This window comes from Phytophthora sojae (genome assembly GCF_000149755.1).
Source record: "Phytophthora sojae unplaced genomic scaffold PHYSOscaffold_4, whole genome shotgun sequence".
In the NCBI taxonomy this organism is placed as follows: Eukaryota; Oomycota; class Peronosporomycetes; order Peronosporales; family Peronosporaceae; genus Phytophthora; species Phytophthora sojae.
In genome coordinates this window covers 6154396-6176173 of record NW_009258118.1, presented here as the reverse complement: position 1 = coordinate 6176173, position 21778 = coordinate 6154396, and the positions used below count along the sequence as shown (strand labels likewise).

The following is a 21778-nucleotide window of genomic DNA, read 5'->3' as shown; positions in this document are numbered from 1 at the left end:
GAATTCACGGTTAGCTTGCTTCCGATGAATCGAAATGACATGAAACCATTTCAACACCCTTGTTCCACTGCTCTCTATCTGAGGTCAAGCTCCCGCCACTACATTGAGCAAGAGCTTTATCAAACTTGCGTTTATCTTCAATTGTATTTGTTCGCTCGTAGCAGGTTGAGAAAGCTATCGTATTCACCACCATCCTGCGAGCACGATCCTTTCGCGCCAAAAGGGAAAAATGGCTGTGACCACTCGATCCCTGAAGCGGGCGGGGCGCGAGAATACGCCGCCAGCCAACACCACCAAGCGTGTCTGCAAGACTAACTCTACCAAGCCCAGCAAGACGCACCCCCAGACCAACAGCCAACAGGGCAGCGTGAAGAAAACAAGGGCCCCAGTTCCCTCGAAGTACGAAAAGCTACATGGCGCCACTTTCCCAGTGGAGATCGTGGCCTTGCCCCATGTGCTTCAGAGAATCGACGACCTCGCCATGAGGCCGGAGGAGGCCGTGATTGAGGCCGCCAAGGCTCGAGACCGGAAAAAAGCTCAAGAAACTCACCAAGAAATTAAATTGTAATGTCTCCGACGCGCTTAAATTTGCAGCTGGCAAGGGGCGGCACGATGCTGTGCGGTTCCTTCTTCCGGAGGTCATTGGGGACGACGGATACAATCTGGAAGATCGGGTGCTGAGTGACTTGGAGAGCATGGCTGTGACTGCTGCCGGCAACGGCCACTACCAGGTTGTGGGCCTGCTCTTGACTGAAATTCTAGCGGAGAGAGAGGATGAACACGAAGGCGAGTTTGTGTATTATGGCTACGAACGAGACATCGAAGATAACAAGAATTCCGCCGCATGGCACGTTCTGGATGCAGCGGCGGAAGCTGGACACGTCGATATCGTGGAGCTAGCGGCGGGGTGTGCTACAGAGGACGAGTACATGCCTGCCAGTGAGCTGAGTGAAGCGTTGACTAACGCATTTCTGGCGGACATGCTGCTGTTGTGGAGTTCCTTCTGGAATGCGACCAGTTTCAGTGGGATGAGTTGGGGGCCTTTGACCAAGCGGCCAATGAGGACCAACACGAGATCGCGAAGGTAATTTACGACGTGTATCCGCGGTGCAACAATGGCGCAGACTTGTTCATCCACTTGGCTGGTGCTGGATACTTGGGAGCTGTCAAGTTCTTGTACGATAACGGGTTCTGCACGTCGGAGTCGGTTGGAGAGGCTTTTGCAAGCACCATGACTCCTAATTATACCGCTGTCGCCAACTTCTTGCTCGATACCGACTTGGTATCTGCAGCAGCTTTTGGCAAGGCCTTTAAAAGAGCAGCCCTTGAGGGATGGATTGATTCAATGGAGTTCCTATTCAGCAAGGGACGTGCCTCACCACAATTGGTCAACAAAGTCTTTGGAAAAGTGACGAAGATCAAAGTGCTGAAGCTTCTCGCTAAGAAACAGCCTATCACAACGAAAGCGGTCGTGGCAGCATTTCGCAATGCCACTTCAAAAGGATACTTCGGCTGGAAAACAGACACTGAAGCCATTTTGCGCTTCTTGTACAAGCAAAGCTGCATCCCATCAGACGTGGTTTCATGGCCGCGGTGAAAGAGAGTTATGGTGGGGATGCGATGGCCATGCTCTTGTACGATGAATCGCGCATCTCAGCGGAAGTAATTCGTACCGCATTCAAGACAGCGGCGGATACTGGTCACACCAAGATGGTAGAGATTTTATTCGACAAGCCAGCGTTAACTCAAGCGATCAAGCACGAAGCCATGGTGAGTGCCACTCAAAATGACCAAGTGGAGATCGTCCAGCAGTTAGGAAGATGTGGAGAATGGCCCAAAGATGTTCTGACTAGAGCTTACAAGGCCACAAGGCGTCAAGTTCTCAAGCGATTTCTTCTGGAAAAACTCAACGAACATCTTTGCTATTTTTTCTTAATAAACCCCGCAGCCGCCCTCCGTGCCTCATTCTCACTACGCCATGCTAATGCAGGTAATTATTACTGACACCGCGTTGAGGGCCCTCCACAACGGCGAGGAAAAACTAAGCGACTGCCTCATCCCGAATTGCTGCCGCAGATGCCTGCAATGGCAGCTCTCAAGAACGTGACAACCGGCGTGGCCTTGCTGGTGTCGGCGTGCTGGAAAGCTTGGACGTGCAACCTCGGTCGTACAGGTACTTCACGGCGTCCAACCTCCCACGTGCCGCCATATCAACCAGCAAGTTCCCTCCCACCTTCACTCGCGAATAGATTTCGTAAATCTTCTTCGCCACCGCGTGCTGCTCGGTGGCCATGGCCTTCTCGAATGTCTTGGCAAAGTCGGCGTCCCACTTCTCCCAAGTCAAGAGAAACACCACCACGTCGATGAACCCGCCCGATATCGCGTTCGACATCGCCCTCGCGACGTTGAGCTCGAAGTTCGCGTCCCGTGGCGACACATAACTCGCTGTAAGCTCCAAAATCTCGACGAACCCGTTAGCAGCGGCCTCGAGCAACGCGATCCAGACTGCGTCGCCATCCACTTCGTCGTCAGGAGCCACGCCCTTGAGAAGGAACAGCACGATACCGATGTGGCCATTGGCGGCGGCAGGCGCCATCCCCTCCCTCATAACCTGCCGGGCCTTCGGGGCATCAAAGTTGATGAGGTAACTCTGAAGCAGAGCGACGCAGTCGCAGTGGCCGTTGGACGCTGCCGCCGCGACAGCGTCTGCCATGTCCCCGTTAAAGGCTTGCAGTAACTTCCAGAGCCACGAAATGTTCCCAGTCGCTGCAGCTTGGACAATCGCCGAAATTGGGGACGGTGGAGTCGGTTTGGTGACAACTTGCGTGACGGCCTCGAGGTGAACGTGCGGAAGGTGGATGGCTTGAGTGTCGGTCCGCTTCACGATGTCCGTCGGGTGGGGATTCTTTGGCTTGCCCATGGCTCTGTGCTTGGACCGGCGAAATGACAACTGAGGGCATCGATGTTGAAGTGCAAGGGATAGACATCCAGTCTAGCGTTTTTCCGTGTCCTTAAGATTTATTTTCGCCGAAATGAGTCATTACGGTTCCAGCCTTTCGTGTGTACTAAGCATCGTATAGCTTTGTGTCGCTAGTGAACAGGTGTTTTAACTAGAATTTCCGCTGGCAAGCGTAGTGAAAAACAAAGTTCCGATCTTGTAATTGCGTACTTCAGTGTAGTTTTCTTGGTTTCAGGTGAGTGAGTCGCCTGCCTTCACAGAAAAATTATTTATCCACCTCCTCTTACGTAGCTTCCTCGTGGTTTATCAAATTCATTGATTTCATTCTTTCGATCGTATCGAAAAGCGCCTGAAATTATTAAGCACGCTCAATATAAACAACATAGAAGTAAAAACTTATAGTAAAACACAACAATTAGTTATAAAATACTGAATCACAACGAGCCTTCCATTGTGTACTACTTGTTACTGGTGGCTGTCGGCCTGATCTTCAGCCTTTTCACAAAGGTTCCATAACTTGGAGATAGCGTCCTCACCACACAAATCCGTCTTGACTACACCTTTGCCAATCCAAGTTGGCAGCAGTGTAAGACAAAACGGTGTGAAGTAACTTAAGTACCCATCCAAAAATCGGAAAATAATTTCTGAAATTAGTATTTAGAGCAATGTGGATTTAGTGCAGAGCAAACTCAAATCACTGGTCAGTAACAGACTGTCTCCGCCGGCAACATGCCCCAAGAGCCGAAGCATGGGCTTGCGGCCCGCAAGCGTGCGCTCGATGCACACCGAGAAGGGCGTGACTGGGTGCTGGTTGCCGACTGCAACGGCATCCCTCCCACTACTGCCCGCAACATCGTCCAGCGCCAAGCCGCTGATGTCAAGAAGAGAGGCGGCGCGCGGGCGGCGTGCACGAAGTGTACTCCAGAAATGGAGGAAGCTGTCGTGTGCTACCTGGAAGACAACTGCCAGTACACACTCGTGCAGATGCAGGAAATGCTTGCGTTCGACTTCAGGGTGCACATCAGCACTTCGTTGATCAGTAAGAAGCTTTGCGATAAGCTTTACACTGTTAAGCAGGTACGCCTTCAAGTTATTATGCTATCACTTTTACCATCTACTCTACTAAGTATGTTCCCTGTGATAGGTTCGCGTAGAGCCCGAGACCTGCAATAATGCTGTAAATATCGAGAAGAGGATGGGTGTTTGGTGAAGCGTTGCTGAAGCATGAGCGGAACGGTGCTTTTATCGTGTATTATGACGAGACCAACTACAACCTGTACTGTAAGCGGCGCAAGGCCGCGCTCCTGTCGGACAACGCGCTATCGTCAAGCTCCCTCCCTCTAAGGGGGCTAACTTACAGGTGCAGTGCGCAGTTTCCCCCGAAGTCGGTCTCGTGCACTACGCCACGCGTCGTGGCAGCATCAAGATGGAGGTCAATGCCGAGTTTGTGGACGAGGTATACGACGCGGTCAAGGCCCGCGACGTGTACCGCGACCACTTTCTCGGCAAGACCATCGTCATCGTCCTGGACAATGCGCCTGCCCACTGCCAGACGGAGGATCTCGTCCAACAGCGGGCGGATCTGGAGTAGCTACGCCTAGGGCCGTACTCGCCTATGTGTAACCCGATCGAAGGTACGGTTAGCTTATCTTTTGGTGCGATATACTTAGAGGTACTGAGGCGATACAATGTATTATTGTGCAGGTTGCTTTAGCGTTTTATAAGCTCGCTTCAAGGCGTATCTGGGATTGAGCCACGATGAGATGATCAACGTGCCGCACGGCCAGAAGACGGAGCGCAGAATGCGACTGCTCGAGAAAGCCGCGGAGCACTGCATGCCTTGCATTGACATGCGCCTTGTTAACAAGATGGCGCGACACTGTGCGCTGTCTGTCGCAGCTGCTATTCGTAGCGAGCCCATGGAGTATGGAACTTAGATGTTTGCTGTGGACTAAATCCACATTGGTCTGTACTAATCCTCGAAAATAAATTTTTGAAAAAAATATTTTTCGACAATCAGTTCGACTGGGATATGAGTTCTAGTGCACAAAAACCTCATGATGCGGATGCGTTCCTCCTCGCTCACGTACCAAAGGCGACGTCCTTGGCGAGCTGAATCTTGGAATGCAGCAACCACAGATTCAGCCGGAAACTTCTCCTGCTCATACAGAAATCTGGAGATAGTGACGCTGCCTGCGCTTTCGAAGGCGCGCCTGACCGATGCGACGGTAGCACGCTGTTCACTGTATAAACGTAGCGTCGCTTCGGCAGATCCGCGACTTGCCGCTATCTCAAAGCCTTTGTCGAACGCGCTAGATGCAACTCGCCCAGTTGACAGTAAAAACTCAAGTACATCAATCGTTATCGCATATCGCGACACCGACAAAGGCGTCGCCGATCGTTTCCGGGCCATAGTGGCCTTGATTGTACAAGTACGACACGCTGTGTAGGTACCCGAGCTCCGCCAGTTTAACAAGCAAATTTTCTATCGACTCAGAATTGTTCGCGAGATAGGCCTTAGAAATTGGCGTTGCAACAAATAATAAGCCTTTTGCGACTACGCCCTTCTGAGGTCCCAAACATTCTCTGAGTGAGAAAATAGAAAGTTCACGACAGAAATATGGCGCCCCCGGATTGCATTGAACAGCGCCTCACTTGAGATATCCTCGGGTTCGCTGTACTCTTCACATAGGGCAATATCGTGTGCAAACTCCACAATGTCTAGATGTCCACTGCCTGCGGCTGTGTCGAGAACTTCCCACGCAACTCCGCAGAGAGGATCAAACTCGCCGGGCGCAGATTTCAGCTGGAAAGCGGCTATTCTCGAGTCGGGGATAGTGGGCTGAACATTTCACCCAGTCTTGAAACCTCCCCACGATCCTTCGTGTTGATTCCGCTTACTTCGAGCTTGGGCATACACACTTAGTTTTTTTCGCGCGAAGTCATCGGCCACGAAAAGTTGGACTGACAACTACGGGAGGTTGAATGTCTGAATCTCTCTCTCTCACTCACTCCAGGTATAATCCAAATACATCTAGCAAGAAAATAAAAAAGACTCGTATTTTGTCAATCAGGCTTCGATTTGACTGTGACTGATGGATGGATTGATCTTCTAGTATCGAAGGTGGAGTTGGAGTGTCTGATCTTCCAGAGTAATGTGCCCTCATTTCGCGTGGTGGCCCAGTCTTCAGACTGTGTAGCGGATGTTATGATTGGAATGAGAAAGAACGATCCTGCTCTCAGTGCATTTGGGTTAGAGAGAATCAGGTTGATGAAGAAACTCCATGTTGTGGACGAGCTTGTTGCAACTATTGGGAGATTGAGCAAACATGGTGCGCCCAAAACACCTTGCATTGTTCTCGTTTGTTCCACTGAAACGGAGAAATCGCAAATGGCTTACAATTTGATGGCTCGTAAGGAACTTGACTTGTTCTACATCATCTGCGGAGAACCCTCGCTTAAGCGAAACCCGAACTGCCTCCGCTCTGCTGCGTTCATGCGTTGTGTGGAGAGCGATATGCTGGAGGTCGACAGCGCTTTCGTGTCGGATATTCTATACCAACCGTGGCTGTACACGTATGCGCTCATCCTAGCAATGTTGACGGGAGCGAACCACTTTACTGGGCCGCGAACGCGTGATGGCGTCTTGATTGCGTTGAAACGTCGGCGAGTGAATGGACGACTGTGTGTATTTTTCCTTGACAAGTTTCAAAGTCCTCCAAAAGAGGAGAGCGACTACGAGGATAGTGATGATGATGATGATGACGACGGCCAAGGCGTCTCAGTCTTCGAACCAAGCTACAAAGCTGATAGCGATGCCAAGATTCGGGCGCTTTGTTTCATGAGGAATATTTTTTCCTCGTTGGGAATCCCAGTAATCCACGGACGATACGCGGCAAATGATTCTAGCAACAGACAAACAAAGAGAGATCGATGCCTCTGTGGTATTCCATCTTGTACGTCGCGCCAGCAGACCACCAACTTGATCGCAAATTTCATAATGTGTTTACGTCCGATTGACTTCCGAACTTCTAAAACAAAACTTGCCACTAAGTGGTTAGCACAAGCACACAGTAAGGTACCCCTGCTTTCCAGCTACCACCTAAGAGTTTCGAGGAGTCGGCTCTTGAGCACTTAGGAGATTAGCGTAGGAGACTGCAAGTAGGTAGGAGAGATGACTTGTGTGGCAAGATGCAAATCGCAAAGTGACCACCAGAGGCGATCGTGTTTTATTGAGCTTCTGTGACTGTGAACTCCGGAGGAAAGCCTTTGGCTACAAAACCCCCATGGACTAACCGGATTGGCTGCTCTGCAAGATCCTGTATTGCAGCCTTCGGTTTGGAAGCCACGCCAGCGTTCCGTCGACCAGAGAGCACACGGCATCTCAGCCGTGTGGCTCACACACAGTGGTCGAGTCCACCCAAAACACACCCTACACAGGCCTCATCAGCAACTTGTGACGCAGTGCACGTGACCGCCAGACTCAGCTCTTCCGGTCTTGTTCCTGGCGTGATCCGAGCTGGATTCTCGTACCACCTGTACCTTGCCCGGATCTCGTCACTACAGCTCCGAGGTCTCCGGTGGCTAACGGCGACAGCTCAACTACTGATGCAATGTACAATATCTACTGGGTAGATAAAGCTTTACTATCGCCGAAATCGTCCCAGGTACTGATTGCACGTGCTCTCGACCCTTTGCTTCTTCTTTAGGCCCAGAGAGGCTATAGCTGGCTGGAGCGATCACTTGTGTAGACCGTGCCCACGTGCACGCACAGCCTTCGTGTTCTCCCTTCCGACGGTCTTCTTCCGTGGGGCCTGTCGATGCAGGTCACCAGTAGTTCGGCGACTCTGGCTTGCTTCAGCCGACCTCCGCTTCTGCTGCAGTTGCTGTAACGCGACTTGCTTCGACAGTGGCTTCTTCACTAGTCCTCCTCTAGTTGGCTCAAGTAGATGTGGCTCAGGTAACGCAAGTGTATTTCTTCTTAGCGTGTTTCTGACACTACACCAGACCGGCGCAATGTCTTGCTGGGCGCTAGCTCGGCAGCTCGCGCTCTTGTGCGTCTTCGACTTGCCGTCAACTCCGCAGATCTTAGACTGAGCGCCCTCTGCTCGACTCGCCGGCCTTGTTCTCTGTTGAGCGCGGCGTTTGGGCGGGCGATCTTCGACAGCGACGCTTGCCAGCACGGCTCAGCCACACAATTGCCACCCCTTGCCGGATGTCATGGTAGCCTGCACTCAGAGTCGTGCTGCTCACCCCTTCTGTAGTCATCCTGCTGGCTGCTGCTGCGATCTTTCCGTGTCGTCGCCGCTTGGTCACCTCGCGCCCTTGTCCGTTACGCTGTTCTGGCTGCCGCCGCTGCCACATGACCGAGCCTTGGCTCGCTTGTAAAGTCGCTCCGGGTCCGCTGTTAAGGTGCATGTCTCCGCTTCATTGTCCTTCTCGCCCTGGTGTAAAGTCCACTTCGCCAGTCTGTCGGGGCTGAAAAAGCGTCCTGCTTACTACACTATACACACTTCCTTGCATTCCCAATCCATTGTGCTACATCCGAAAATACAGAGTAGCGGCAATAAGAAAGGGTTCAACGATTAAAGTATTGAAGGTATATACAATAATCAAGTCAAATAAAATCTTACGGAGCTTTAAACGTATTGACTTAACGAAATAAATGAAACACATTAGGTACGTTATTACTTGGCCCGATCGACGATGGACTTCGACGCTAGGCATCGTCGTCGTACTCGTCTTCCTGAGGCGCACGACCTTCAAATGAACTGGCTGCGACTCACCACGACGCCCTGCATGTCCATGGCCACCGCACATTACTGTAGCTACGTCTCGGCGGTGTGTTTCATTTCGCTGAGCTTGTGCAAACCCAACATGTGCAGTGGACAACACCCCGGCATCAACCTGCAGGCGCTCATGATCTTCCTTAGCGGCAGTTTGCGGGGCAATGGGGACGAGAAAGTAGGTGTGACGGGAGCACTGGGGCGCTGGAGCGCAACGGCCGTTGATGCCCACGCAGTGGCTGACCACTTCGTCTGCACGGAGTCATCCTTGGATTTTGAAAAATGCGCGGGAACTTCTACTGCTGTGTGTATGCCACATCACTTTGACAAACTCAGTACCTTAATAGAGGCCCTGTATAATTCAATAGATATGTGTTGTCGAAATTATAAGCTGTTGACCCTTTCTTATTGCCGCCACTCTCTGTATGCATAACATATCAGCACAAAAGGTATTACCTATTTTTGCAAAAATAAATAACCCCGAAAGGGCGCCCAGAACAAAAAAAATATTCCGAAAGGCGATGGCCGCGACCCCTAATAGCAAGCGAGCTCGGCCGACCGTCATTGACCTCACCAGCGACGACGAGGACGTCAAGCGCCCTCGCACCACAGTGGACGCCGACCTCGCCCCTCCTCCCCCATGCGAAGCCATCGTTCAAGCCGCAGCAGCAGGGGATGCTACCCGACTGGAGGAACTTCTGCAGACGTTCGAGGATAACTTGACGGAAGCCATGATGGCTGCAGCTGCTAATGGCCACTACGACTGCGTCGTGCTGCTTCGAGACGCGCTATGCGAACCCGATGACGACGAGAAACTCCTCGATATTCCAGGACGAGAATTAATCTCAGAGGCTGTGATCCCCGCCGCTAGAAATGGCCACGCAGAGGTGGTAGACTTCCTGCTCTATGCGCTGGAGTGCGACGGAGAGATCAATGAAGAGTTGTTTTGGGCGGCATTCCACGTGGGCGCTGCACGCGGATACCTCGATATTGTGAAACTTACAGCTGAGCAATTGATTTCGTCCGAAGAGTTTGATCGGGAGTGCACTCCTGCACTGATAAAGGCAATCGACGGTGGGCATGCTGAAGTGGTGACGTTTCTGCTCGGTTTGGAGGATTTTCATTGCGACTTTGGCAGCGCGTTTGTGGAGGCGATGAATAAGGAGCAGCACGAAGTTGCTGAACGCATTTATGAGCTCTATTCGGAGCTGGATGAGGGAGAAAACTTGTTTGTGGAAATGGCGGGGAGGGGACGCAGAGATGCAGTCGAGTATATGCATTCCAGAGGGCATATTGACTCGCAACTGATAAGCAAGGCTCATACCCAAGCAACCGCCAACAACTGCCCCTCTGTCGTGAGCTTTTTGGTCGGTACAGGCCAAACTTCTCTTGAGGGGGACACCGAGACGCCGCAGTAGCGAGCTAGGGGGCCTACAGACCCCAGTAGTGTTACGAGAGAAGACGTCTTTGTGTTAGTTCTTGGAAAACAACGAATACGAGTTGGGCTTTGCTATACATCGTGTATTCACAGGATTACACACGTGAAAGAAATAAAAGAAGTCGTCAATGTGCCTCCACTATGTAGTACGCTTGGAGATGCTTTGGCGCGAGCAATCTTCCGCTCACTTGATGCCAAGTTTTGTTCGAAGAAACCTCCGCAGTGCCTGGTTTTTGGTGGCCTGGAATGCACTGGTCAACGCATCTTGCGACCATTGCGCGCTTCTTGCCAGCAGCTGTACGACCTCGACTTGGTTGTGTTGAGCCGCACTCACAAATCCGTCGTGCTTGACCGCTTGGCGTAAAGCTGGCTTGTCGAATAGGAACCTGACCATCTCGCTATGGCCAATATCGGCAGCTGTCTTGAATGCTGTTTGAATGACCTCCTCCGAAATCCGCGATTCGTCATACAAGACCTTGCCCATCGCATCCCCGCCGTATCTGGTGTTCACTGCTGTCATAAAACCCTCTCCATAGACCTCTGATGGGATACAGTTCGTCTTACACAATTCACGCAAGATTGCTTCGGTATCAGTACCCCACCCGAAACGCCCTTGACATGTTGCATTGCGGAATGCGGTCACGATAGCCTTCGAGGAGACTGGCTGTTTCGTAGCGAGTAGCTTCATCATATTGATCTTGGTAACCTTTGGGAAAACAGTGTTGACGGTCTGTGGAGGCACACGCCCTGTACTGAAAAGGAATTCCGTTGATTTGATTCGTCCACCCAGAACTGCCTTCTTGAATGCCATATTAAACGCCGTAGCGGATACCGAATCCGTGCCGACCAAGAAGTTTGCGACAGTAATTCGTGTTGAGCATATAGTGCTTACAAAAGCGTCCCCAATCGACCCTGACGAGCAGAACCCGTTATCGTACAAGTACGTCACGGCTTCCAAGTATCCAGCACCGGCCAAGTCGACGAACAGGTCCGCACCCTTGTTGCAACGCGGGTACACGTCATAAATTACCCTGGCGATCTCCTGTTGGTTCTCGCTGACCGCTTGATCAAAAGCACCCAACACACACCACTGAAACTGCTCGCATTCCACCAGGAACTCCACAACAGCAGCATGTCCGCCAGAATTTGCGCTAGACAACGCCTCACTCCGTTCACTAGCAGGCAAGTTGTCGTCGTCAGATACAGACTCCGCCGCCAGCTCCACGATATCGACGTGTCCATTTCTCGCTGCGGCATCAAGAACATTTCAGGCTGCGTCGCTCTTGCCCTCTTCGATGTCTCGTTCGTAGCCATAATACACAAACTCGCCTTCGTGTTCGTCCTCTCTCTCCTCCATGATTTCACCCAGCAGCAGCTGCACAACCTCGTAGTGGTCGTTCTCAGCGGCGGTGATCGCCATGCTCTCCAAGATGCCAAGGACTTCGTCGTCCAGAGTGTACTCTCCGTCCCCAATGACCTCCGGAAGAAGGGACCGCACAGGTTCGTGTCGCCCGTTGCCAGCTGCAAATTTAAGCGCGTCGGAGACATTACAATTTAATTTCTTGGTGAGTTTCTTGAGCATTTTTCCGGTCTCGAGCCTTGGCGGCCTCAATCACGGCCTCCTCCGGCCTCATGGCGAGGTCGTCGATTCTCTGAAGCACATGGGGCAAGGCCACGATCTCCACTGGGAAATTGGCGCCATGTAGCTTTTCGTACTTCGAGGGAACTGGGGCCCTGGTTTTCTTCACGCTGCCCTGTTGGCTGTTGGGTGGGGGTGCGTCTTGCTGGGCTTGGTAGAGTTAGTCTTGCAGACACGCTTGGTGCTGTCGGCTGGCGGCGCATTCTCGCGCCCCGCCCGCCCTCTTTGGCGCCAAATGATCCGTGTCGATCGAGTACCGTACCTGATACCGTAAATACGATAATAACTTCAGCGTCAAAAACCGTATGTAGATTGTCATGCATTTGGTGTACGTACGGAAGTATTTCCCCAACCAAGAATGGACGCACATGGTCGACTCTAGCCACTGCTCATCGTCGAGCTGCTATTCCGCTCGAAGGAGGAATTCGGCGCGCTGCCTCACGCGCTGGACTGCGTGTCTGGGTTCGCATACTCTTCCGTCGAGCTCCCACTCGCCAAAGCGAGCCGTTTTGGGTCCCTTGCGCTCTTGGAGCGAATTTGGACAAGTGTCGGTAACCGCCACGAATACGAAGACTCCAAGTGGTCGATACGAAGTGTAGTATTTCCCGGGTTTCAAGCAACACAACACACAACGATGCGGGGCCCAACCCGCACGGAAGTAGGGCTTTGTGTATTGCTAGGAAGAATCGAAAGTGAAGGGGGTGAGGCACTGGGTCTGATGGTAACCAGCCCGTGGCCTCACCAGCCTCCAAACGAGAGAAGCAGCTTCTAGAAGCTTCTAGAAGGCAGCTGCTGCTCGGAGAAGTGGACATACAGAATAAACTTGCACTTGAGCCTACTAAATCCTCATGTAGCCCGACTGGACACTTCAGTCCAGCGAGCCACGCAACTGCTCGACCTGTTTACGCCGTAACCACCTCAGCGTCGGGAGTAATCATTCGAAGAGATCATCCATTGTCATCAATCCGTGCTGCTGACGCACTTGGGTGATCGTAGCTTGGGTTATGCTGCGGTGACACCAAGCTGGACCTGGAATTCACTACACTACCCCCGAAGCTTGTGTCACCACTCATATCATCTCGATCGCCGACAGCGACTGCAGTTCTCCGCAAGAAAGCTAGTCGTGCTGGTCATGGTCCTTACGAGAGCGATTTGAACGGCGAGAACGTCGTTGACCGCCACTTGGAGGCTGTCCAGCCTCTGCGACTCTTGTCTTCGGACGCTTGCCTTTTTTGCTCGCAGCAAGAGGCCTTGCTCCAGCTCGATCGCCATTATCAGATTGTGGAGCACTGCGACCAGCACCTCCATCACGTTTTCGCCGCTTGTTCCCGGATAGTCGGCGCCTTGCCTGTCCCGCGTTGCCTGGTGGCACACGCGATTCACCGGTCGACGTAGCGCCGGGAACTACAGGTTGCCCGTCGGCGCTCTGCCTTGTGTTCCCGTGCAGCTTTTGCCAATGCTCCGCGAGCGCCTGGTCCTCAGCATGCAGTACATAGTTGTTCACCAAAACACGAATCTCCTTAGCCACATCACTCAGCGGCTCGTAGGAGTCTTCTATGGCCTGGAAACCTTTCCACCCGACCAAAATCTCGTAGTCCTCGATGTTTTCGTTCCAGCGGTGGCCTTTGAGTTAATCCGCCGCGATCACGATGCCTTGCGATGCCACGTGCTCCAGCAACTCCTCGGAAACGTTCAGGCTGTCGTCCGCATAAAACTTGAGCCTGGAGGGATGCACGTCCAGCTCTTCACCTGTGATGAGATGTTATACGCCAAACGAATGCTTATCAGCTCGCACCACCATATAAGGGCCAACCCACGTCACCTGCAATTTGTTGCGGTGCTTCTCGTCGACTCTGGAACGCAGCACGTAGTCTCCGGGCGCGAAATTCACCATATTTTCGCCTCGTTCTCGCCGTTTGTTGAGGAGACGTTGTTTTTCCTTTTTGTCGGCGACGGCGTTGTGCATGTTCTGGATACTCGCGCGAAGTGTGTCCAGGAACGCATCAATTTCATCACTTGCAGGAATTTCTTGCAGGTCGTTCTTGTCAGGTAGATAAAACTCCTTCAATGGAGTCGGGCACTCGAGACCCGTGAACAGCTCTACTGGAGCGCGATTTCCGAGCGAAGGCACAGCAGAATGGTTGAGATTTGACTGGATCATCGGCACCAGGTACACCCAGTCCTTGTAGCTTACCTTGTACTCGAGTATCATGGCACGAATGACTTGAAGAATGTCGCGATTGATTCGTTCAATTGAACCGTTCACCCACGGACTGTACGCAGGTGTGAACGACGGCTGGGAGCGGAGGCGGCGTCAGAGCTCGGCGACTACCTCACACTTGAAGTGTGATCCTTGGTCGGATATCCAGTCAGGTGGAACTCCAAACCGCGGGTGCCAATCCAACAACGCGTCCACCACGACGTGACTCTCAGGTGTATCCGCGACTATCAGCTCACAGTAATGGGTTGCGTGGTCTTTCAGGACCAAAAGGTACTTGCTCGCACCATAACTCGGTCCCAGGTATATGAAATCAAAATGTAACACGGCGTTCCGTGTACTGCAGTCAATCTGCTGACCCCATGGCCTCGGGATTATCTTGCCTCCGTGAGAGTGTAGACACAACGAACATCCACTCACAAAAGTTGCCACCGTCTTCGTCAGACGATCAATTGCAAACAGTCGATTCAGGTAGACTATCATTGCTTGTTGTCCCCGATGGCCTTGGGCTCCGCAGTGCGCCACGACGCACAGTCGCTGGATCAAATCCGTAGCTTCACGCGGCACCCAGATGCGGTGCCCAAGCGTTATGACGCTATTCTCACCGCGCTCGGCCTTTGGTGGAGGTGAAAACTTCGCTTGGAACTCGCGCAGCTCCTCCAGCGTAGGCCAAATGAAGCCGTCGTCATCGAGAGGCCTTAGCAAGGGCGACGCGTGTCGCTCGGCCCCTTGTTGTCGCCGTACTGCTTTTATCCGTTTGACGGAAACAGCGGGCACATGGTTCCCAGCCCAACGAGAAATCATGTCTGCCCACACATTATCTGGTCCAGGCACATGCTCTACGACGTATCGAAAGTTCATCAGCTTCATCGCCCATCTTAGAAGCTTGCCCTTGATATGCTTTTTCACGCTTTCGTGTGGGGCGAAGACGTGAATCAGGTTCCTATGATCGCACTACATCCTGAAGGGTTTTGGGCGGAGAAGCAAGTAGTCCAGCTTCTCGCACGCAATGACTATTGGTAGTGCTTCGTTCTCGATAATTGACCAGTTTAGTTGGCTGCCCGTGAACGTCCCGCTCATGCAGTGGATCAAGCGGTGTTGCTGTTCCGTGGCAGGCTTGGAAGAGTCAAACGCCGCAACTTGGGTCACGATCAACGACCAACCGACGTCCGATGCGTCTGAAAACAGGCACGTGGTCGCGTTGTCATCAGGGAAGTCGAGCGTGGCGGACGTTGCAAGCAGCTCCTTCACGTGATCATACACCCGGCGCTCTTATTCAGTCAAATCGATCTCAATACCTGCGGCAGCACGTCTTGTTCGTTTAGTGTCGGCACGTGCTGCATCCAATCGGCGCTGCAGGTGTGCGACTTGGCGCGCGAAATCGACGATACTCTCGCGCATCCAATTGATGGCGCAGACAAACTGCTGCAGCTCCGCAGCAGTACACGGGTACGGGAGTGCTCGCAGAGTATCAATGCGCTCGGTATCATGCCGCACACCTTGGTGATCAATAACGCGACCACACCACTTCACCTTGGTCTGGTACAAACTGCATTTCTTAGCACTCAACTTGAGGCCAAACTGGTTGAGCAGTGAGAACAGCTCCGCCAGCTTAATCAAGTAGGTCTCGATGTCCGCAGCGTACAATAGCAGGTCGTCAATCCAGATCAGAAGGTGCTCGTAGAGTAAGGTTGAGAAACACTCCTCCATTGTCTTCTTGAAGTGAATGGCAGCGTCACTGCTTCTTTGCGGCACTCGACGCGGCGTGAAAGTCTTCATGTCAGTCAAATAGGAGAAAAACGCTTGGCAGAGCTCTGCAAGCGGCAACTGCCAGAAACCCTTGAGGAAATCAAAAAGACCAAAGTGCTTCATTCCTCGGGCGTTTTCCAGAACTAACGAAAGAATAGGCATCACCGCCGCCATGGCGATCGTCAGCGAGTTGACTGCTCGGTAGTCGGTAGTCTGGCGGAGGTCCATGAGGTCGGCCGATTTCTTGACTGGCAAAACGGGGCTCGACCAGCGGCTCTTGGGGTTCTCGTACACCAGTCACTTAGCTGGGCGAGCCCCGCTCTGCAGACGCACTTCCAGGGGCGGCACGTTTGCCGGTGGGTCAGCACGCAACTCGAGGCGCCACACATCGTACGCGTGCGCGATCTTGCACAGCTGCTCCACATGCTCCAGCGGAAATCCGTTCTCCACGGCGCGGTCAATCAATCGTTCCACTGCAGCAAAAATGTCGTCATCATCACTTGGCGGGGATCCATCGGCGCCAACAGGCATTTCATCTGCCTCCAAATTGATCGGATCTCCACTTAGTTCATCTTCATCACGCGAGGCCAGCTGCTCCAGCTGGTGATCAACATTAATGCCGAGCGATAGTAGGAGGTTATTTCCAACGATTAACTCACCATCGTCGACATCCACCACCAACACGTCGCCATGCTCATAGGTTCAACAGGGCCGACTGCTCTGTGGATCATTACGTGTAGCTTGGCCTTCAGGCGGGCCGTCACCACCGTGGAGTCAAACGTCTGGTTCTCCACGGGGACAGATAGTTCTTCGACTGTGATAATTGGATCGAGAGCACGCAATTGCTCCCAGTGCGACCGCCCAATGACTGTAAAGTCCGACCCACTGTCAGGGCAGTACGGTACTTCCAGCACACCGTTGAGCATCACCGTGCGGCCCCCACTTGGCAGCAATTCTCCGAGGCGCTTTAGCTCCGCCTTCTTGTTCTTGCGCAGTGTCTTGATCAGCTCGACCTTCTCGTCTTCCGTCGCCACCGTGCACTCGCGGATCCAATGCATTCCCTTGCACTTCGGGCACGGGCCTGGCGGCGGCTTCCCGGTCGTTGATGGCTTAGCAGGACCGGACGGTTTTTGGCTATTGTCGGAGTGTGCGGGCCTCCAATTAGATCTCGCTTCAGCACTAACAGCCCCAGTCTGCTTTGCGGGCCGTTTGTTGTTCCAGTCTTTCTTCGGCTTGGCTGGCTGGGTTTTCTTCGACTTGTCTTGGTCTCGTTCAGCGGGTTCTCGCTTCTGCTGCTTGAGGCGGATGAACCGCCGCTCGTGCTCGTTTGCCTTCTCGACGACCAGCTTGAACAGCAGCTTTGGGTCCGTGGCAGCTGGAACGTGCGTGAAGCGGATGCACTGCTTCACCTCGTTCTTCACCGCCTCCGGCTTGAGCTGCGACACGAGTCGCTTGCACTTCTCGCGTACGCCGTTGGCGTGGCTGAAGCACGCCGTCAGCCCGTTCTCTTTGGTGATCTTGTTGAACAGGATAAAGTAGTCCAGCACTCGGGCGGTCACGTCGCTCTCGCTCATGTTCATGCGCAGCTCGCGCTTGAGCAGCTCCTTGATATCCGGCAGCGCGTCGTTCTTGACACTGTCGACAATGCGCTCGATCTCTGCCAGGAGAATGGTGTCGGTTACAGCGGCGGGGGTCGTGTCCAGCTGGAGCTCGCATAAAACCTCCAGTAGATCCTCGTCGAATGCCTCCTTGATGGACTCGGCGACGATGTCGTAGTCTTCGCCCGAGATACGGCAGCGGGAGCACAGCTTGGTCTCGTAGTCGCGCCGATCGCGCTGCCACTTCACCAACGCCTCGTGGGAGATCGACGTGATCTTCGGCGGCAGGATAGGGACGAAGAGTGGCACAGAACCGGTCGGCCCGTCGCTTTCCGTCGAGCGCGTCATCTTCAGCTGCTGGACGTCCGGATGCTCAGGGACTTGGGTCTCTGCACTTGGAGAGGGGGTTGTAGTAGGCTTTCGACGTCATTGAGCGGCGCAGTCGGTCTGTAGCAGGCTGCGCTCGGGCAGTGGTGTCCTACTAAAGAATTCTTTGTAGTAGTTCCCGGGTTCCAAGCAACACAACACACAACGATGCGGGGGCCAACCCGCACGGAAGTAGGGCTTTGTGTATTGCTAGGAAGAATCGAAAGTGAAGGGGGTGAGGCACTGGGTCTGATGGTAACCAGCCCGTGGCCTCACCAGCCTCCAAACGAGAGAAGCAGCTTCTAGAAGCTTCTAGAAGGCAGCTGCTGCTCGAAGAAGTGGACATACAGAATAAACTTGCACTTGAGCCTGCTAAATCCTCATGTAGCTCGACTGGACACTTCAGTCCAGCGAGCCACGCAACTGCTCGACCTGTTTACGCCGTAACCACCTCAGCGTCGGGAGTAATCATTCGAAGAGATCATCCATTGTCATCAATCCGTGCTGCTGACGCACTTGGGTGATCGTAGCTTGGGTTATGCTGCGGTGACACCAAGCTGGACCTGGAATTCACTACACGAAGACTGCTCCACTGCGAGCCGCACTATCAGCAATTCCGGTTCACGTACTCACTGGTGGAGGCGGCTCGGCAAAATGATCTGGACATGGTGAAGTGGCTGTTTGAGCACTTCGACAGCAGATACGACGTGGCATTTCCGGCTTTGGACGCCGCAGCAAGATCGGGCGCTTTGGAGATTCTTCAATTTTTCTATGACAACGACGACGATGTTGACCACAGCAATGAGAGTGAAAGTAGTGGAGAGTCGGATGGAGAAGAGAGTCTTGACGAGCAGCATGGGGGCGAAGTAGACACGCAAGATGTCGTCCCTGACCGTGGTCAGGAGGTTGCGCTGGGAGACGATGATGACAACGGAGCTGAAGTGGAGCAACAGTCTCAAGAGGGACCAGATGAAAGTGCAGATGACGGAGAATGGCGTCGATATGTAGGTTGGGGCGACGAGCTTGCTGCAGTTGCAGCTGATGCCGGCCACAATGCCGTCGCAATTTGGATTGCTCAATACTCGGTCCATATCGACCGCGCGGGCACGATGCGTGCTGCCATAGCAAGTGGCAATATTGAGTTGGTAAAATGGTTGATGGACCGTGGTGTTTATCCTTATAAAGAAGAAGGCATACACTGTGCTGCTAGTAACGGACATCTTCACATGCTGGAGTGGCTAGAAGACAAAAGCTACTTGGGCGATAGAACTGGCCTTCTCGTACAAGCAGCTGAAGGCGGGCAAATGGAGATTGTTCGCTGGCTAGTTGAGCTGGACTGGGACGAAGGATATCTTGATAGCGACAGCGACAGTGAACGTGACGAGGACTGCAATTGTTGTGCTCACTTCAGACGGGAAAACACACGACCTACGCATGTGACGAACGTGGGCAGGAAAGCAAGTCTCGCCATTCACACAGCCGCGATTTTCGGTCATTTGGATATAGCCAAGTATCTTCATGCTCGTGTTGATGCACCGCTAAATAGCCGAGAGGAATCCCGAGAATCTTATCGTCACGGTAAGAAATTAAAAGAGCTGGATGAGATTCTGGGGGAAGATCACAATGCCGCAGAAGTATCAGGACAGACCATACTAAACGCTGCAGCGAGGGGGTTCACTGATGTTGTGAAGTGGCTGTACACTGAAATTAGCATCAACTCCAGCATTCAGCTCCTCTGGGCCTGCGATAGGAAAACCAAGTGGGGATGCTATAGTGCCATCGATGTAGCCACGAGATATGGACACCTGGAAATCGTGCAATTTCTCCACGAAATGAGTAAGGAAGCTGGGACTCTTAAGCGAAAGCGCTCGGATGACGATATGTCTGGCTGCATACTCGCTGTCATGGATGGAGCGGCTGAAAACAATCGCCTTGAAGTCGTTAAATGGCTACATCGTCATCGAACAGAAGGCTGCACAACCGCTGCGATGGATCATGCAGCGAAGAATGGGCACTTGGAAATGTTACGCTGGCTTTGTGAGAATCGAACGGAAGGTTGCACAGCAAGTGCAATGGATGGCGCAGCACGAAGGGGCCATCTTGATGTGTTAATGGCTTCATGAACACGTAAATGTGGGCTGTACAACTGGCGCGATGGACGGAGCTGCAAGCGGTGGCCACCTCGAGGTTGTCAAGTGGTTGCATCATAACCGCTCGGAGGGGTGCACTGCTGCTGCGATGGACGGTGCTGCTACTTGTGGAGCTCTGGATGTTGTAAAGTGGCTGCATCAAACCCGAACCGAAGGCTGTACCTCAGCAGCAATGGATCGAGCCGCGAGTGGCGGACACGTAGCTTTTATCAGGTGGCTAGACGAGCACCGAACTGAAGGCTGCACGGGTGCAGCCATGAGCAACGCTGCCGCGGAGGGTAGATTCGAGGTTATGCTACTGCTGCGTAATGTCATCAAGGGGAACTGTTCGCGAGAAAGAATTTGCGTCTTCGGATGTTTTCACACTGATGAATGGGTTCGAGAGTATCAGGAGGAAGCAGCTGAATTATCTGAGGTTGAGCTGCGGCATAAAGGAGCACATTATAACATGTAGCTTTCACTCCCAGCCAACCTGTTACTTCCCCACTAGGTTCGGAGTTCTGGCAAGCCAGTCACCATACTGGTTGACTACGTTCCTCGCTGCTGTATCTGACATTTTCTGCGTCTTCCCCCAAGCAAATACGTCGTCGACTGATTTCTGCTCGCTGTTAAACGCGATGAAGTGGCTATCGAGGTAATTGTCACGCCAAGCCCTCAGCCGGGCAGCACCGACCTCATCCAGTTTCTTCACGTCTGAAGACGCTACCCTGCCACTCTTCTTCCAGGGGAGACGCGCCTTGAAAAACCAAGTATTTGGCGCTCGTTCCTTGCTGTCTCCGGTCTTAAGTGCGTCACTAGTTCGAAGACGCCTGTCCTCGCTGAGGCGGCCTGCAAGCATCTCTACTGGTAGTTGACGTCAGCGTCATCTCCGTTGACATTGCTTCAGTCGACCCAGCATTCTTGCAGACGACCAAGCCCAATAAAACAGCAACCGCCGCGATCACGCGCATCCTTCTTGTATCCTACACAGGCTTATCGGGCGCGAGGCGAATCGTGGAATAAACCCGTGGCTATGGTGCACTGCGCTGGATGGACTCGCCAAATGATCAACATTTCCATATGGCAATGCATTAGATTTGACTTGATCTCAAATCAGTGATCTGTACAGAATAATATTGTGAAAACCGAACACTATGTCCTATTTTTTTGCAAATCGATCGATTTGGGTGCTTATTAAGCGGCTGAGACTTTGTTTTGTTATATATAAATAGGATGCTACTCCGATTTGGCGTTTCCCAGCCCTGATCATATACTGTACCGTGGACTGCCGTCGATTTATAATCAAATTACGCCAAATGCCCATGTCACACTTGGCATTATGAGGGTACCTCGTTTATATGAACGGTGCCCCATGTCAACGTGGACGGCAAACTCGACGCTGCCGTTTACATGAAACACCCTGATGGGTACATGCAATATGTGTCTGCGTCTGAACTATTCACGGGGCTGAAATTTGGCACGAGTGGCTGCTTATACGCTTGCTCTAGCTCGCTGCACGATGCAGTGCACCTCTGCGGCCATTCATGTAGCTCAGGAAGCTAGGCTCTCAGATTTGCACATGGACGGTTTACGACCAACGATACGATTTAGGATTTGGCATACCCCTTTTTATATATTTTCTACCCCTCCTAATCAAACTAATCTGGTCTGGACATCTTTGCCGGTTTTCACAATAGTGGTTCTGCGCCATAACATCGAATCGATTTTATAAAGATCTCGTAACCTACAGTACAAATTTTCTTCCTACTGTACTAGGCAAGATCTTGGGGTCCGTAGTTTCTACCAGCAGTAAGATATATCACTCTCGCCATTTATATTGCAGCATTTGTATTTTTTTGAAATAGTGGCAATTCTATTAAAATTATACGATGCTTA

At 52.5% G+C, this 21778-nt stretch overlaps 10 protein-coding genes across 10 annotated transcripts; 5 read left to right on the top strand and 5 right to left on the bottom strand.

Moving 5' to 3' along the window:
- Positions 1 to 229: 229 nt before the first annotated feature.
- PHYSODRAFT_301169 (hypothetical protein) lies at positions 230 to 1816 on the top strand (the record flags this gene model as incomplete). Its single annotated transcript, XM_009529329.1, has 5 exons — positions 230 to 499; positions 537 to 939; positions 1125 to 1548; positions 1575 to 1770; positions 1796 to 1816. The coding sequence occupies 5 exons, from the start codon at positions 230 to 232 to the stop codon at positions 1814 to 1816; spliced, it is 1314 nt and encodes a 437-aa protein (XP_009527624.1).
- A 279-nt stretch (positions 1817 to 2095) lies between these two features.
- On the bottom strand, positions 2096 to 2920 carry PHYSODRAFT_332322 (hypothetical protein; the record flags this gene model as incomplete). Its single annotated transcript, XM_009529328.1, has 1 exon — positions 2096 to 2920. The coding sequence occupies one exon, from the start codon at positions 2918 to 2920 to the stop codon at positions 2096 to 2098; it is 825 nt and encodes a 274-aa protein (XP_009527623.1).
- Positions 2921 to 3683: 763 nt separating this feature from the next.
- On the top strand, positions 3684 to 4963 carry PHYSODRAFT_286088 (hypothetical protein; the record flags this gene model as incomplete). Its single annotated transcript, XM_009529327.1, is given in 4 exon segments — positions 3684 to 3722; positions 3740 to 3998; positions 4104 to 4255; positions 4849 to 4963. Coding segments are annotated over 3 exon segments (292 nt in total), but the record flags the coding sequence as incomplete, so codon positions are not given.
- Positions 4964 to 9266: 4303 nt separating this feature from the next.
- Positions 9267 to 10163, top strand: PHYSODRAFT_360665 (hypothetical protein; the record flags this gene model as incomplete). Its single annotated transcript, XM_009529326.1, has 1 exon — positions 9267 to 10163. The coding sequence occupies one exon, from the start codon at positions 9267 to 9269 to the stop codon at positions 10161 to 10163; it is 897 nt and encodes a 298-aa protein (XP_009527621.1).
- A 204-nt stretch (positions 10164 to 10367) lies between these two features.
- PHYSODRAFT_301166 (hypothetical protein) lies at positions 10368 to 11765 on the bottom strand (the record flags this gene model as incomplete). The annotated part of the gene is made up of 2 exons (XM_009529325.1): positions 10368 to 11431; positions 11549 to 11765. 2 exons carry the CDS (start codon positions 11763 to 11765, stop codon positions 10368 to 10370), a joined length of 1281 nt encoding a protein of 426 aa, XP_009527620.1.
- Positions 11766 to 16116: 4351 nt separating this feature from the next.
- Positions 16117 to 16269, bottom strand: PHYSODRAFT_378048 (hypothetical protein; the record flags this gene model as incomplete). The annotated part of the gene is made up of 1 exon (XM_009529324.1): positions 16117 to 16269. A coding segment is annotated over one exon (153 nt), but the record flags the coding sequence as incomplete, so codon positions are not given.
- Positions 16270 to 16439: 170 nt separating this feature from the next.
- PHYSODRAFT_301165 (hypothetical protein) lies at positions 16440 to 16847 on the bottom strand (the record flags this gene model as incomplete). The annotated part of the gene is made up of 1 exon (XM_009529323.1): positions 16440 to 16847. The coding sequence occupies one exon, from the start codon at positions 16845 to 16847 to the stop codon at positions 16440 to 16442; it is 408 nt and encodes a 135-aa protein (XP_009527618.1).
- A 255-nt stretch (positions 16848 to 17102) lies between these two features.
- On the bottom strand, positions 17103 to 17735 carry PHYSODRAFT_498366 (hypothetical protein; the record flags this gene model as incomplete). The annotated part of the gene is made up of 1 exon (XM_009529322.1): positions 17103 to 17735. A coding segment is annotated over one exon (633 nt), but the record flags the coding sequence as incomplete, so codon positions are not given.
- Positions 17736 to 17921: 186 nt separating this feature from the next.
- On the top strand, positions 17922 to 19193 carry PHYSODRAFT_332318 (hypothetical protein; the record flags this gene model as incomplete). The annotated part of the gene is made up of 5 exons (XM_009529321.1): positions 17922 to 17945; positions 18017 to 18091; positions 18284 to 18894; positions 18964 to 19130; positions 19165 to 19193. The coding sequence occupies 5 exons, from the start codon at positions 17922 to 17924 to the stop codon at positions 19191 to 19193; spliced, it is 906 nt and encodes a 301-aa protein (XP_009527616.1).
- A 461-nt stretch (positions 19194 to 19654) lies between these two features.
- On the top strand, positions 19655 to 20207 carry PHYSODRAFT_378203 (hypothetical protein; the record flags this gene model as incomplete). Its single annotated transcript, XM_009529320.1, has 2 exons — positions 19655 to 19858; positions 19941 to 20207. Coding segments are annotated over 2 exons (471 nt in total), but the record flags the coding sequence as incomplete, so codon positions are not given.
- Positions 20208 to 21778: the final 1571 nt, after the last annotated feature.